We start from the raw sequence: 16,970 nt of genomic DNA, 5'->3' as shown, positions 1-16,970 counted from the left end.
CAAATACATATATCTTTGTCCTATACACTTATAATTATTCAATACAAATATTCTTCTGCCTAATTTTCTTTTGTTTTCCTCTCTTTCTCGTTTTTTACATACACAAATTTTACAATTAATTTGTATACAACTGCTTTCTTTGTATATGTATGACGAATTATACGATTGGTTTCTTTGTATATGTATAACGAATTATACAACTGTTTTTTTTTTGTATATGTATAGCAAAATATACATATTTATGTTTGTTATGAAGCGCAATTATGCAAACTTTGCTATAGCATACAAATATAAATTTTGTGTTTGCTATATGTGAAAGTTGCTCTTTAAATTTTTGTCGAGTTGATCTATAATTTTTATTCTTAGAAATCAAATTTACGCAGAACAGAAATTTGTTTTTTTAAAGACACAAATATAACTTGTAAGATATTATTATAGAAACAAATGTACTTATGTTCCTCATGGGATACAATCCCGACCTCATATGTTGGGTTATATGATGTGTGCGTAGTTGAGCGTTATCAATGGATCTTAATATTTTCTTACCAAACATTAATATTGCTTGATTATTATTTCTATTTATAAATATGTCTTCATTTGATGGGTTCACTATTCGATAGTTATTTGTAGTGTATTTTAAGAAAGTTTTGAAAGGCGTACAAATGCCCTGAAATTACATGTGGGACTTAAATTCTATGCATGTGGCTCACCTAGCCGATTTTACACAAAGTTGTGTCAAATTCGTTAGTTAAGCTTTGTTGACTCTCATATGTGCTTAATAGTTTGTTTTTTTTTTCTTTTTACCTATAGATATAAGAATATTGAGAATAACTCAAACAAGTCATAGTATTGTACATTTACTACTCCATTTGAGAACATCGAGAGGATGAATATATACTTAACATTAACTTATATAAATAGCCAAATTTTACATTTTCGATTCTCATTGGTCTTTCTTGTACAAAGTTGCTCTATTTAAACCATGAAATAAATTAAGGGAAAAGAAAAGAGAGCAAAAGAAGGAAAGAAGAAACAAAAATGTGCCTAAATAATAAAAAATGGAACATTTGCAACCCAACCTTACTATCTACTAAGCAGCCTTTCTGTTGGTTTGCAAAGGTTTTGGTCAGAGTTGATGTGAAAAAGGACATTGTCTCTAAACCTCAACATTCACTACTAGGCAACTTCCGATGTCGGTCTGACCAGAAAACTCAAACAACCACCATTGATGTTAACTTCTGTGGAGGGGCGCAGGATAAATGTCCAGCGGTTGATAACTCAAACGGTCATTATGAGGCAATGGTCCTTCCTGAGAATTTAAAACATTTTTATAGGCACAGTACAATTGAGAAAATCAAAATCTGCATGAGATTGCGAGCTAAAAATATTCACAAGGAAGAAGGTTGCCCCTGACTCAGATCATTAAGCAAAAGCACGCGACAAGCCTCGTACAATCTACTTTGAGAGCCCCATCCCCGTCATGCAAAGCAACAGGATGTTTAAAACAAAAATAACAGCAGACATATTACTGGGTTGCATTGTACACATTCTATATTATCCCTATTCTCACGTTTCTAAAGAGAATGGTATTGTTATAAAGACTTCACATTATCTCTTGAAAGTAAATATGAAGATTGAGAATCTGAAAATATTATATTACCTCCTCCATGTTTATTTGGAAAGGCTTCACAAAATCTTCGAACATGGCAGGCTGTAACCCTCTCATTTTGTCTTCTACTTCCTGAAGAAGCAACAGAGGGTGTCAACAGAAATAAGGATGCAAACAAAAGATGTAGACAAGCTAAACAAACTGGGAGTACACTTGGAGATTTTGATGAAAATTATCAGGTATTCTCTGTTCTAAAAAAACCTATAAGTATAGGTTACGGGTGGCAAAATGGTTAAATTTTTACCATTCCAGGCAGTATTGCCCAAATAAAGCTGCCAGAGGATAAGAGTTAAAATGTTCAATGTTTTGCTTGGAAAAACTACCAGTTTCCTGAATCTTGGTAATGTGGAAACAAATTGAAATATGCATTTGAAACAGTTTATCAAGGCTTAAACTAATTGATATTAGCTCATCAAAAGGTGGTTATCCACTCTAAACATCTGTGGAGGTACCAAGTGATAATTAAACGAAGTCTGCAAGTCATTTTAAATCTCCTGTTCAAGTTTCAAATTTATTATCAATCTTGAATTTATCACTGTCTGACAGCTTGAGGAGCGACAATGAAGAATGTTAATTGGCATGTATGTTTCAGTATCAGTACTACAATGAGCTCCTTTCTATGTTGCTCGGACTCTTCAAAAATGCGAATAGGTGCGTGTCAAATTCGCCAAAAGTAGTGTATTTTTGAAGAATCCGAGATGGGTGCGGCATCAACAATGAAGAGTTCGCTCAACTAAGGCTCCTTTTGTGTCATAGCATCCTCTTTTTCTAACTATCAAGAAGATCCTCTCTAGTATTTGTCAATGCTCTGGCACTTGACAGCTTCCTACATATAGCAAGATATAAAGGAACCATTTCGTTTGACGTTCCAAGTAAATCCTTCTGAACCAAATTAAGTCCATGAGCCCTTGAAAGTTTGGTTAAAAGTGGCATTTGGTGTATACACATATCTCTTATTTGATTCTGTCGTGAATGATAGGTATTACATAGGTTCTTCTCTCTGCTAGTTCAATTATAACTAACCTGTGTAGCTCATATACTGCTCCACTACGCATTCTTTTCAAGAAATTCTATGTGAGATTCCCTTTGTAAAAATGAACATACAAATAGTTTATAATAGGTTTTTTTTCAGTAAATATGGTTTACATTAGGGAATTGGGGAGTTTCTAAGCCTGACAATACTCTAAGGGGTCGTTTGATAGAGTGTATTAGAGAAAATAATGCATGCATTAGTTTGATGTATTAGTAGTACTTTGTTTGGTACACTTTTCTAGCCAATGCATAACTAATGCTTGTGTTAGTAATACACTCTATTGTGTATTAAAGAGTGTATTACTAATGCCATCTATTTCTATGCATTAGTAATGCAATGGGTTCTAATGCATGCATTAACATTATAAAAGACACAATTGGCCTTAAAAACTTTTTTTATCCTTTCCACCATATTTAAGGAGGGTATTTTTTAAACAATTTTTTTTTTCTAAAAATATTATGCAATGCATTATATTTAAAACTTGCATTAAATTAATAATTACAAAACTACCCTCAAAGCCTTTTTGAAACATTTCCCAACATTTTCTTTTCTTTTAATTTCTTTGTTATGTGTTTTCATTTTCATCTATTTTTCTGTCTTTTAATTTGTTGGTGTTTTAATAGACTTTATGGCCTCTTAGATATATTTTTTGTAAAAAAATAATAATCTAATTTCAACATAATTTAATAAGAAAAATTACTATTGTGGCGATAAATTTGATAAAAGAAATTCTTTTCCAACTTTTCACAAAAATATTATGACTCAATAGTACAACTATTTAATATTATTTTTGAAAAAGAAGAAGAAGAAGAAGAGGAGGAGTTAATGATGTTTTAGCAAATGACTTTGTTGCAGCTTGCAAGAAAGTGTATAAATAAATAAAGTGTGAAGGGTATTTTTGTAAACATATATTTTCAAATAGTAATTATGCAAGATTTGTTATTCTAGTACATCAAACTAAACATGTATAAGAAATAATGCTTGTATAACTAATGCAAGTATTAATAATGCAAGCACTACTAATGCAAGCATTACTAATGCACTCTATTTTGCATTATTCTTATACACTCTACCAAACGACCCCTAAGGGGTACAAAGTTGAGCAAATTGTTTTTGACACCATAAATTGTCTCCCTAAGTATACCACGAGTGACAGAGTCCATTAAAACTTTATCATGAGGTAATGTGATATACATTTTCTTGTGCTTGCGATATCATTCTATATGCACTTCCAAGTCCAGTCAAATTTTTTGTGTCTCAAGTAGGAAATCAACTCCCAACTTTTTCTGCCAGATATTTTCATCCTCAAATCTAACATTTCAATCCCGAAACCAACCATCAATCATAAAACATTTGAATTACAATGAACATAGTCAGAAATTTCAGCATCAAAATATACCTTCTAGTTGTTGGACTACTCATGCTAGTTCAAATATTATTTAGGCAGATGACATATACAGCCCCCTGAACTTGTCAAATGTTTTTAATTAGACACGTCAACTAAGGGTGTAACCTATTGAAGACCGCTTTATGTGCAAAATGTGCCTATTGAACACAAGTAATGCCAAAAAAGGTAACCCTCCCTGGATATACCATCTATTGAAATAAGAATTCTCTAGCTTATCCACCCCAAAACATTATTCTCCTTCCCAAAAGCAAAAAAAACAGAAAATAAGCCCCAACCACCAAATTGGTCTTTCTCTTCACCCAAACACTCTTAATCCACCATTTGGCCAACTCCACCCATCTCAATTTTGCCAATGTTCACCACTGAGGAACCTCACCCCCTTGACATCAATATATCTAGGTAAGTTTATGATTTCTAATCTTGTATGCCGCTCATCTATCTTATCATACGCATCTCGCAATACTCATCTTGTGAATATTTTAAACTTTAGCAGCACAACACTCGCTCCCATATGATATTGTTAGTCTTATACTGTTCTATCCCAACAAAGGTAGGTGGAAGGTCTGTGTACATTTACCCTACCCCACTTGTGGAATTACAATGTGTATGTTATTATTGTAGTCTTGTACTGTTTATAGAACTACCTTTCAATTTGGTAGGTAGCCTTTGGTCGCATGACTCTGCAGTAGATTTTCTCCATTTCAACCATCCTATTTTTATCCTATTCTGGCGTGATTGCATGTGAAAATCTGCTTGCAGGCTCACAGAATATTTCTGAAACCATTTATTTCACAAAAAAAAATAACATTTCCATTAAATTTTTTTCACCATTTCTACTGTTTGAAGTTTTTATAGATGCACCATTTTTATATTGTCTTTTATTATTTTGAGAACTATTCCTGAAACTAAGCTTTAAAGATTGGATACATCTAGCATATCAGCAACTGTTGAAAGTAAAGGCCTCAACTAATCAGAAAATAAGTAGCATGTAACGACTCATACAATTGACTTGTTGGTGAGGCCTCAACTCATACAACTCTGTGCATTCATAATAATGAAAAGAATAGGCAAAGTAATTGCACTTGGTTGAAGAACATTGCTTGTTGTGAGATAAAAAGTTGATTTGTGAAAAGCAGGTGAAAACATAAATTTCCATTTCTAACCATATATATTTTTAACGGAGTAGAGAATACAACTGCAGGTTCATCTTACCAATCCAGTTATTCTTGAGTGTTCAAGAAGCTCATTGGAAATCAAGTCCAGTATATGTCTGTTGGCCAATAACCCCCTCATTGCAAGTTCTTCCGTCTCATCAATATACTGTGATATAAATTAAGTTAGATTATCTTTTATATTGCAAAAGAGTAGAAGATGAACTACTTGTAACAGATTGATGACTCAAAGTTGCATCATGGAACTAAATAAGCTAGCAGCTATCTTCCTTCTGAATTTGTAGTGCTCTCCAGTTTTCAATTTTTTTTGTGGCAGTTAATAGTATTTTGATGGCAATAGAATGAAACTGAAGTTAGACCTACAGCTTTAGATTGTGTGATTTAAATCAGCCATAAAGCAAAAAGAAAAAGAAAAAGGAAAACTAGATTAATGTAAAAGAAGTACCGCAATCATTAACCATTTGAGATGACCTTTCCACAAGTTATTACCAAAGAACATAGGAAGAAGGCCAATGGCACTTGAAATTTCAAAACTTGCATTGTATAATCAAGAAGCCTGGTTTGATTCTATTTCTTTCCTATTTAGGTCGGAGTGGAGAGTTAGCTGGGCCAGACACTCTGGTTAATTAAAAAATGGTGCGGAGAGGCTAGGGTGGTGGCTGGTTGCATACACCTAGACAGCTGTAAATTGTTGATGTATTTAACAAGTGGTACAAGTAGTATATCCGCAAGCAAAATTCATGCTTTGAAAGATTACAAATGTAGAAACAAAATCTGTTGTCCGGAATAACCAAATATAACCATAAGAGAAGACATTTGAGTTACCCTTGTCAATTCACGAGTAAATAGCTCAGCAACTTCAACTGTCATATCAGCAGGAACTATATGAGGATCATCCCACTGAATTCATCCAAGGAGGTGAACAAGTTAGTGAATCGAGAATATGTTGTGAAAAATAAATATAAAGCATTAAACCAAGCCAGTTCATGCTTCACAAAGGAATCATACCTTATATTTTATAATCTCACCATCAGGATTGTCAGGTCGATCACCCAATCCTATTTTTTTTGTCAAAGAAGTGAGGCCCAACCTAGAGTTTCTAGGACTTATCACCATTTCCCGAGCAATCTGGCATAGAAGTAGTAAAAATTTGAGTTCACAGCAATCACATACTCAAAAATTGTCCCTTCTTCACCTCCCCACTACTAACGCCAGCCAAGGCAAAGTTAGCATATATACACACATTTGTACTAACATACAGATATGTAGGTATGTAAAAGGCCAGCAAAGATTTTGTTAATAATAATCCACATTCATGATGTTGTAATTTCCTCAATACCTTAAATTTTATCTTCCTCCACACCTCAAGAACATTTGTACAAAATGGACTTTCGGCGTGATTCAACCCCGAAAAACTAGCTAAAGATCTGAGAATTTCCCAAGACCATATAAGTAGATCAAGTCCCCATCCCACCGCCTATGTGGGATTCAACATCCCCACCCCCCACCCACTGCGATGCTCAGACCTGCCAACTGGAGCGTAAACAATATAAATGGGTGCTCGACATCATGTAAACCAAGAATTTGGATAGGTCTGAATTTGATACCAAGATAAGAAATTGACCTTAGGCCTAACTCAACACAATAAGCTAGTTCAAGAGGTGTGGATTGCAAGACCATATAAGGAGGCCAAGTACCCAATCCCACCATTGACGTGAGATTCAACAACATTCATGTGCCAATAAAATGTACTACCCCACCACCCTATAGTTTTGCTACCAGCACAACCAACACAACAAAGGGTAAAATCAAGAGTACTTCATCGGTCACTACTGGATGTTGCAACATTTGAAGAAATGGTGTCTACCTTGGTAATCTTTTCTAGATCATCTACTCCTCCATCAGTAATGTCATCACCAAATACAATACGTTCGGCACAGCGCCCGCCATGAGCTACTACCATTTGCATTTTCATGTAGCCAAAGGTTGTATAACCTTGATCAACCACATCTTCTCTAGGGTAGAAAACTGATACAGCAGTTTCCTGGTCAGACAAACGAGCAACAGTTGAGTACTGGAGTCAACAAAAGCTTGGAATGAATATGACACAACTTATGTTCACAGAAAACATAATACACCTTGCCCCCAGGTAGAAGCTGAGAAAAAGCATGCCAATCAAACTGAGGGAACAAGTGCGCCAACACAATGTGACCAGCTTCATGTACTGCCAACAGTTGTCTTTTTTCGCGAGATACCTATTACAAATTTTCAAATCGATCAAAACAATAAACCAATACATCTTGTTCTTTTTAGGAGCAACAGGGTAAGATTGCATACACTTTGCTCACACTTCTGCTGCTCTTCCTCTGTCAGTAGAACACCCATACCCTCAAGCAATTGCTTGTCCAAAACATCGACGATATCCTGCTGGTTGATCTTAGAATGTCCTTTTCTTACCTGCATGTAAGCTACCACTCTCAAGAAAATGGAAAGCCAGAAAACATGATTGTCCTTGAGGAAAACATCTTCCCTCCATACATAAGTGATAAGACACCCTATTTAAAAAGAGTGAAACTGGAAAGACACCCTATTTCAACTTGGATTAACCGAGCCTTAATCTTATAATAATGATTCCTAATGAGGACAGTAGTTAGCATATATCACATATATTTTAAGTTTTAATTAGTTTAATCAGTCGTCGAAGTTTGGATTTATCAGTGTCTGTTTGATATTGGTATGTGATGGAGGAGTTAAGGTGGAGGTTAGGCGATGCATGCACTTAAGTTATAAGGGTGCCTGAGAAGATGTTTTAATCAATTTTATGGTTTGTGTTTTCCCCTGCTATAGATAAATTGATCATTAAGAAAGGTGATTTTAAAAGGCACTTGTGGTGACAGCTCGTTGGTTTACTTTCCAGGAATCTGCTCAACAACTTTCAGTCGGAGCCACCTAAGCTTGCCTCATTTACTTCTCTTAAAATATTCTATGTTTTCCTATCCACCACCTAATTTTTTGATGTCAAGGGAAACTTACACTCGCTACTCTTTGGGTGCACACAAGGTAAAACTCTTGCTCCTATGCAATACTCGCAAACCACACAAGAGAGTTAACCCGCACTAGGCAGGCCCAATGCGACGAGCTCGATCCAAAAGGTAAACTCCTCGCTATCCACCATTAAATTTTCTTTTTTTTTTCCCAAGAAAATCATGCTGTGAAGTCTACCGTTACAGCAAAAAGCTAATTACATGATCTCAAATATGCAATCTAATATACATTTTTACAAGAAAAAAATGTATGTTGTGTTCTACAAGTCTCAATGTTAATTATTTGAAGTCAATTGTCAATAACATACATTGTTTAAGATAACAGAACTTGTCAAGAAAACAATAGGTCAACCGTCAACTAATATGAAGCTCCAAAAGTGAGTAGAGACGTTATATATCAACGGAAAATACAAAGAACAAACTTACAGACATTATTCCAGCTTCATTGACTAGATTTCTTATGTCTGCCCCAGAATATCCAACTGTACGAAAGACAAGCTGCAGAAGTGCAAGGAATACAGTTCAACAATCAAATTCCTAAACCTGAGCCCAAATGGAGCATACATTAAGTCTAACAAAAAGAACATCATTGTCTTCTAGCAACTAAGTACAAGAAAGGAACAACTAGCTTTTGGCATGTGCAGTTACTACACTGCAGTAGTGTTGCTGCTAACCCTTGAAAGAAGCTGTATATAACGTGAAAGTAATTTTACATTCAAGCAAATCAACTGGAAGAGGAGATCCCAAGCCAACAATGAGAACTAATGAAGCACCAAGACAAACTCATTTCACAAGCCAAGAATCTTTTACTTCCCTTTTCTTAGTAACCCATTTTCAGATTCTGAATTTCTGTTTCATTGGCACAAAAAGCAGATAAAAATCCAGCAGAGAGGAAACCAGCAGCAACAGAGGAGGAAAGGCTGAAAAAGCACCAGCAGAGAAGAATCCAAGGGCAGGGAAGAAGTTACCAAAGAAATCAGGTGCTGGTGGTGCTGACAATGAAAAGAGTGTTGACTGTTGAGACTTACATCTACATTTTCAAGGTGCTGAATCAAGTTCACCCAGATATTGATATTTCAAGCAAGACTATGGGGAACATGAACAATTTCATCAATGATATAGTTGAGAAGCTTGCTCAGGAGTCTTCAAGATTGGCTAGGTATAATAAGAAGCCTACTATCACTTCTAGGGAAATTCAGACTGCTGTTAGGCTTTTGTTGTCCGGTGAGTTGGCTAAACATGATGTTTCTGAACTAAGAGGACAAAGAGCCTGTTTGGATTGGCTTTTGGCTTATGACTTATAAGCCATAAGTTATTTATGTTATTTTGGCTTAAAACAGGTGCTTATAAGCACTTTTTTTTTCTAATGACAAGGGAAACCCGCAGCCGCTACCCTTTGGGTCCGCACAAGGTAAAACTCCCGCTCCTATGCAATAAACTACATAGGAGAGGTAACCAGCACTAGGCAAGCCCGATGCGACGAGCTCGACCCAGAAGGCAAACCCCTTTCTTTCGCTAGCAAGGGGTTTCGAACTTGAGACATCCAACATGGAAGTCCCAAGTCCAAACCATTTTTTTATTTTATCCAAACACTCCAAAACTGCTATAAAACTATTTTATCTTAAAAGCACCTAAAATAAGTCAAACCAAACACGCTCTAAGGCTGTTGCCGAATTTACTAGTTCTTAGACAGGTGTTTGGGGTTGTTTGGATTTTGGGCAAGTTAAAGGGTAGTGCTTTTGTTGGGTTGAAAAAAATGTTACATTTGTAGCTTTTATTACTTAATGACTCAGTAATGAATAAGAATGAATGGATTAGTGGAAAAAAAGGGGTAATGAAGCAAGTGATTTACTTTCTCAAAGGCAATATCCTCGGAAAGCTGTTTCCCAGCACTGTGAACTCCAAAAATTTGCACTCGTTGCTTTGCATCTGGTAAACCAATATACACACGTCTGTCAATACGTCCAGGGCGGACAAATTCTAAGTCCAGTTCATCTGGCCGATTGGTTGCACAAATGAATATGACAGCTTGTCTTAGTGAAAACCTATCAACACCAGTTTTTTCTTTCCTGCACAAACAAGTCCTTTATTATCTTGGCTGCACAACCATACAGGGATATAGGAGAGAAAAAATGGCTTTGCCTTCAATACTTCTCTAGAATATTAGAGTAATCTTTTTTGCTAGGCATGTTACTGTAATTTCTATCTCTAGCAGTACACTTGATAAACATACCAAAATAAATAATCACAGAAATCTTGGCGTTTCCAGTATGAGAAAATATTGCTAACTCGTAACAGAAGATGCAAACAGAACATGCGTCATATTTTCTCTTCTTTGAAACAACACTTAAAGGACATTATAAAGTGATGTCCACATATTAATTAAACTGTTAGGTGCTGCAAGTTAGTCAATTTGCCAAGACACATTAACTCATATTTGTTCATAGTTCGACAAAAAGAGCAAAAGACTCCAAAGTTCACAAGATTTTTCATTGCCTCATAATATAAAAATGCATAATTCAACAGCAAAAGATTTCACTGGCTAAAGATTGTAGACAGGGTAGGGAAGAAAGGGAAATGTTCTTCTTTGAGAAGCCATATCAACCAGACTGCAGAATAAGATTCTAGAATCAGATCTCATCAAAAACAGCTGTACTATAGTGTTCTCCAATATGAAATTTTCATTGCAAAGAAGAGTATTATATCCATGAAATGAGATTACGATACTCACTCCCCGTCAAGCTGAGAAATCAGAGCCTCAAATGTTGCCTTCCTGCGTGGATCCTTTCTTGCATGCCTTCCAGCAATAGCATCAATCTCATCTATAAATACAAAAGCTGGAGCCTACAAAGAGGACAACTGAATGTAAATTTTATCCCCTTGAATTAGCAAAAGTAAATTGTTGAATTACGAGTAAATATGTGTCTAGATTCATATAATCTTGTTTCTTGTACATTAAAAAAAAAAGGCAGACCGGTCATAAATGCAGTAGGGTTGGGAAAAGGGCCTCAACCCAAGGAAATTCATTTTAAAAAATTTATAAGGTACCTTAGCATATATTGTATTTAATAAATAGAATTTATTAACCTTATCAGCATAGAGATCGATTACCTTCTTACTATATGTAACCTAATACTCCTATAAGGACCACCTCTTGTACCTTGTTAATCAAGTTCATGAGAAGTTTTTTAATTATTTTCACATGGTATCAAAACATCTACGATCTTAGTAGACACAAATAGCTTCCGCTACCGCAAGAAGTACCAGCCAGTATATGCACCCACATGGCTAATATTTTCGTATTAAGTGCTACCTTCTGGGGCACGAAGTGGGCCAAATTAGGTAAGATAGTAAAACATATTTGATATTTCTTTATTTTTGTATTGAATAGCAGTTCAGTTGAAAGAAGTGTGCTTTGCTTCACGCCGAGCCCTTGTCGCTCTTTTCCGCTTCTCACTCTCCAAAACACTGGTGATGTTTCATTTACTTTGGTTATCTACACTATTTTACTCTCAGTGCTTTACTTTCTTCATTATCCTCATCATTGATTTTTACTCTTGTTCTTCTTTCAAAACTATTCTCGAACCAAGGGTATATCGGAAAACAACCTCTATACCCCCTCAAGGTAGGAATCTGCGTACACCTGACCCTCCACAGACTCCACATGAGGGAATATACTGGATTGTTGTTGTTGTACTTCATCCCCAGTAGTTACTCAGCATGCTCAAGACCTGGTTATTCGTGTTTGGTTCAAACTTCAAATAGTGAGACCAAGAGTTTAACATAAATTGAAAAAAGACTAACAGCTAAAGTAACTTATGCTTAATGCATCGTAAAAGCACACTAGACAAAAATAAGTTTCTGGTTTTGAGTTAGACTGAATATTTGTTACTGGTTTAGAAGTTTCCTTGGAGACTTACCCCCCCCCCCCCCCCACCCCCTTTAACATTTGACTGGTAGCTGCTTTCGGTATAGAAATCATAAGATGCAATTTTTTTACTTTGAGGAACATTCCCATCCCTATATGATGTCAATTTTTTTATTAGAAGAAGTAGACTTACATTTCTCCTAGCAACAGAAAACATTTCATTGATTCGTGCAGCACCACTCTTTTCACTATCAGTAAACTCTGCACCAGAAGCAAATACAAAAGGCATCCCACTTTCCTTTGCAAGTGTCCGAGCAAACAGTGTTTTACCTGTTCCAGGGGGGCCAGACAGAAGCACACCCTGCAGTGCATTAAATGAATCATACTGAACAAGATTTACATAGTATATAGTTTTAGCACGTCTGGAAAGGATCATTGAGTTTACCCGCACAAATTTGACATCTTTCTCATAATATTGCATTGGATTTCCCATATAAATCATCAATTCATCCAAAAGATCCCAAACATCTCCTCCCAATACTATTTCTTTATACATCGATTTCGTCTCACCAACTTCTCCAACTGGCTAAGTAGGCAAGGAATAGGAGTTAAAAGGTGACTGTAGATTCAAAATATTCAGAAAAATAAAAGAGACTAGTATTAGATGATGAAAAGTTACCAAAATAAAATTTTCAGCATAAGCCATATCGAAGAGTTGTTTATATTTCTTATAGAGGAGGCGATTTGTCGTGATGTTCAGAAGCATCATAGATTCTCTTATAAACCACAAAATCAGTATTCCAGGCAATAAAGCAAAAAGAACTTTGAAAAAGTAATGAATCTGCCGCTTCTGAAGTAGATCTACTTCAGCTCCAGAACTTGATATCATCTCAAATAAGAAAGGATCTAGTGGAATATCAACCTGAGAAGAGAATACATTAATCAGTATAAAGGTCAGGAGTTCAGGAACAGTGATGACTTTATTCTGGAAAGGTTAATATGTCTTACGCACAATATATTCAAGAGGGAATCCTTCTTTCATTGTGACAAACACTCTCTTCAGATCCTCTGTGAAGACTATAGCAGCCACCTGCAGAACACTAAGTCAGTAAATCTAGTTGGAAGTGCGTCCATATCCAAGTAAAGAAAATAAATTAGTTTGATCCACATGTAAAAGATAATTTTAGTTTCCAGCTAGAGTTCAAGAAAAGGAAACTGTTTTCTTTAAGAAATCTATCTTTTGCTATTTTCCCTTATAACATCATTCAAAAGAATGAAGAATAGGGTGGCATCAAGTCACCCATGCCACAACTTGAAGTACAATCCTTAAAATGTACCATGTATTCATTAATACTGTAGATTTAAAAGCATCCACACTTATTTCCACTTGGAAGCATTAGAACCAGAAGGGACCAACCATATCTGAGTATGAAGAGATACAGAAGTGAGAAGATAAACATTTACCTCAGAAGTATCAAGTTTTTGAAGAAAATAGGTATAGGGAAGTTTCGGGCGATATCTCCACCATCTTTTCGAGATCCACAATGCCCTGGTTCCTTGAGTTTCTCTTGTCTTCTCAACAACATCTTTGCGAAGGCTGTTCTCAACTTCCTTCATGTCAAATTCAACCACATACCTCGCATTTACTGAATCTAATTGTTCTGCCATCTTCTCCTTCCTAAGAATTTTGTGCCATTCTTGAAGTCTTGCACGCCATGTTCCTCCCGTATCCTGATTTTCAGCTGCAAAAAGAAAAAGGATAAGAAATGCTTAAATAGACTACTAACATAATTTGGATTCACTTGGCAACTTAAAATGATTTTCTTTTACATAATTTAACAAAATTCATTTTTTTGCAGTGGATGCAAGTAAATTATGTAAAAAAATTGTTAATTTTTTACTTTTAACAAAATTCATTTTTAAAAAATTAACGTAATATATCATTTTTTTTATGAAGTAAGAGTTGTAATAAACTATTAATAACAAAGCATCCAGTGGATGCAAGAACTATAAAAGTGGAATAGGCAGCAGAAAGGAACTTATCATTAACATAATATATGAAATTATTTTGTTAGTGTAAACTTATTGAATTATTTATGTGATAGTCTATATAATAAAATTTTAACTTTTAATATAGTTTTCATATTTAATATATAGAAGTTTAAAATTTCTAACTCGTGTTTTCTTAAACGGTGACAACAAAGAGCGTTCTTTTGTCCAGCTGCTATTAGAAAACCAGAAAAACAAAATGCCCTCAAACTGATACACGGCATCACATCTACTTGTATCATGACTTTGCAGTAACTTTTCAACCTGCTTATGAAAAAACATGGGACAGCGACCAATTTCACTCACCTTTTAGAATACTGGTAAATATACATCCTCCCTCCCCTTCACCCAAACCAAAAAAGGGGAGAAGTCCACCCGTTCAAAAGTTTTACCATTACTAGGGGGAGCAAGAAAATATAAAAAATGAGCTTGCAGAGTGCAGCTTATTCATTTTAAAATAAAAATAAATTCGAAGATGATAAGATACTACTATAAAATTCTCATGCGTCTTTTTTTTTTTTAGAATGAAGGAAAAATGATGGAGGAGGATCGTTACGTACTTAAAAATAATGCAAGGTTAATAACAAAACTCACCTGAAATTCCAAGATTCTCTTTCAGAGTCTCTTTATCCTCTACTCTCAATCTACTATCATGGTCTATCACCTCTTTCATATTATGACTGCCAGAATCATCTGCCCAAGCATCTTCACCAACATAGGAACTGTCATGAATAAGAGTTCCATCTGCTGCTTCAATGAACTTCTTTAACTTTAGACCTTTGGGGGTCGTCTTCCTCCACAAACCTTTCTTGAATCTATAAGAATACATGTCCAAGAAAGGAGTTGAGAGATTACAAAACATCTTAGATCACTAATTGGATCAAGCAACAAGACATACTTGCATAAGGTGGCATGGGTAAATGTTTCCTCCTACTCATAAAACTGCATTGATTTGATTTTAGGATAATGGTGCAGATCAAACTAAAATCTAGAAATATTGAGCTTTTACCCCAGCTAAGAAAAGTTCAATGGTCAAGTAAGAGTCTGATCAAATCCTTAAAATATCAGAGAATCATTTGTCTCCATCATGGGACGTGCTTTGGAAAAGTCTTGTCATATGAAAAGACTGCTCCTCTTAAATTCCCCCAATCCATCACAAGATATAAAAACTTTGGAAAAGGTCGGAAGTACAGTGCACTGGGGATTAGTGGGGTCATGATTGTTTCTGTAAGGACTCTGAAAGGAGCAAAGGAGATTCGAGACACTATCCCGGCTTGTATCATGTGGATGTTATGTAAAAATGAAATGGTAGGTGTATTGAAAGAAAAGCTGAAACCATTCATAGGTATAAGTATTCCTACAAGTTTTTTAGGTAAACTAAAGGATGCTTACGAAGTGACTTAAGAATTTCCAAAGACATTGCAGCCATAATCTGTTTCCTATCTTATGTTTCTCAAATACTTCCTTGGAACTGGTTTAGTTTTTTATTCGTTTTTTATTAATAAAAACCTTTATCATCAAAAGAAAAGGTAGACAATTCAAGATGCACCTCAAACTGATCAAAAAATGACATCATATCAATCTCCGAGTATCAAGTATTCATAAAATAAAAATAAAAACAGTTAGCAGTTTGATTTGTGTTTTACCTTTTGACATTAACAGGAGTAGGTTCAGGAATCAATGCTTCCATGTATGCCTCAGTAAGTTCTTTTCTTTCCCTATTAATAATAGGAGCTCGAATTGCCATATATATTTTTTGACAAGAACATACCGTAACTATAATATAGAGAATGAATACACCAACTCTTTTGGAATCCCATTTCTTGACGTCCTGGGGGAAGGGGAAAAAGGATAATGTGAGCACAAAGTTATACAAATAACTCAAATAAGAAATGGGAAAATTCACCTTCCAGGACTCGAATTTGTTCCAATTCAAGAACTCAGGAAACAACTCAGACTGAAAACGTTGCAGCAAAACTTGGCCATTCTTGGCTGAATCAACAGCTCGACCTGAAAATTCCCCAACTTTAACTTTAACATCCTTAAAATCAAAACCCGTCTCTTGCTTCACAGAGTCTTCCAATTGATTCAAGAAACGTTCGGAACCACGGCGAATGGACTGTGAAAGTTGCAGCCAAGAAAACCCTTCAGGACTGTTATTAGTATTGGAAGAAGAAGCTACAATGGTAGGTCTTCTTATACGGGAAAACTTCCTTCTGCATTTGAATGGCAATGTGAGTAAAAGGGGTTTTGAAGATAATTGTATTGAATTCAGCTGTTGAGGAGGAGGAGTAGTGGTTAGATGCATTGAGAAGCTTAGAGAATACGAAGATAATGCTTCGGTTTCGGCTCTCTTGCTCGTCGGAAAAACTGAATTGTCGCCGGTCTTGGTCGTCGGAAAAACCGAATGGGGCTTTGGGGTTTTGTTAATTTTTTTTATATAGAGGTTTATCTGCAGGCTTTGATTTTCTTAAACCTTTTTTTTTTCCTTACGGCTAAAAGCAGTTCCAATTACAAGTTAAAATCATGAATTTTATAAATTTTAACTTCTACGTTTATTTATTATTTGTCATATAATAAGTAACACTTTATTATTATTTTGTCATATAATAAGTAACACTTTTTAATTTTATCAAAATATTATTCCCTCCGTCTCATTTTATACGTCATTTCTTTCTATAAATAGCTGAACAACAATAGTTGTCATTTTATAAAATTTATACATAA

The 16,970-nt window shown here is 35.3% G+C and overlaps 1 protein-coding gene and 1 pseudogene across 1 annotated transcript; one reads left to right on the top strand and one right to left on the bottom strand.

Moving 5' to 3' along the window:
• Positions 1-893: 893 nt before the first annotated feature.
• LOC101256833 (ATP-dependent zinc metalloprotease FTSH 12, chloroplastic) lies at positions 894-16,752 on the bottom strand. The gene is made up of 19 exons (XM_004232762.5): positions 16,150-16,752; positions 15,890-16,074; positions 14,838-15,058; positions 13,659-13,936; positions 13,207-13,284; positions 12,874-13,116; positions 12,640-12,780; positions 12,388-12,555; positions 11,058-11,170; positions 10,179-10,395; positions 8,753-8,824; positions 7,620-7,739; positions 7,421-7,537; positions 7,150-7,326; positions 6,291-6,410; positions 6,108-6,182; positions 5,323-5,430; positions 1,661-1,741; positions 894-1,309 (listed from the first exon to the last, which is right to left on the bottom strand). The coding sequence occupies exons 1-19, from the start codon at positions 16,549-16,551 to the stop codon at positions 1,232-1,234; spliced, it is 2,994 nt and encodes a 997-aa protein (XP_004232810.1). The 5' UTR covers positions 16,552-16,752; the 3' UTR covers positions 894-1,231.
• On the top strand, positions 9,172-9,630 carry LOC104645988 (histone H2B.3-like; annotated as a pseudogene).
• Positions 16,753-16,970: the final 218 nt, after the last annotated feature.

The sequence above is a fragment of the Solanum lycopersicum genome, chromosome 2 (assembly GCF_036512215.1).
Source record: "Solanum lycopersicum chromosome 2, SLM_r2.1".
Taxonomy (NCBI): domain Eukaryota; kingdom Viridiplantae; phylum Streptophyta; class Magnoliopsida; order Solanales; family Solanaceae; genus Solanum; species Solanum lycopersicum.
This window is presented reverse-complemented; position numbering and strand designations above follow the sequence as displayed.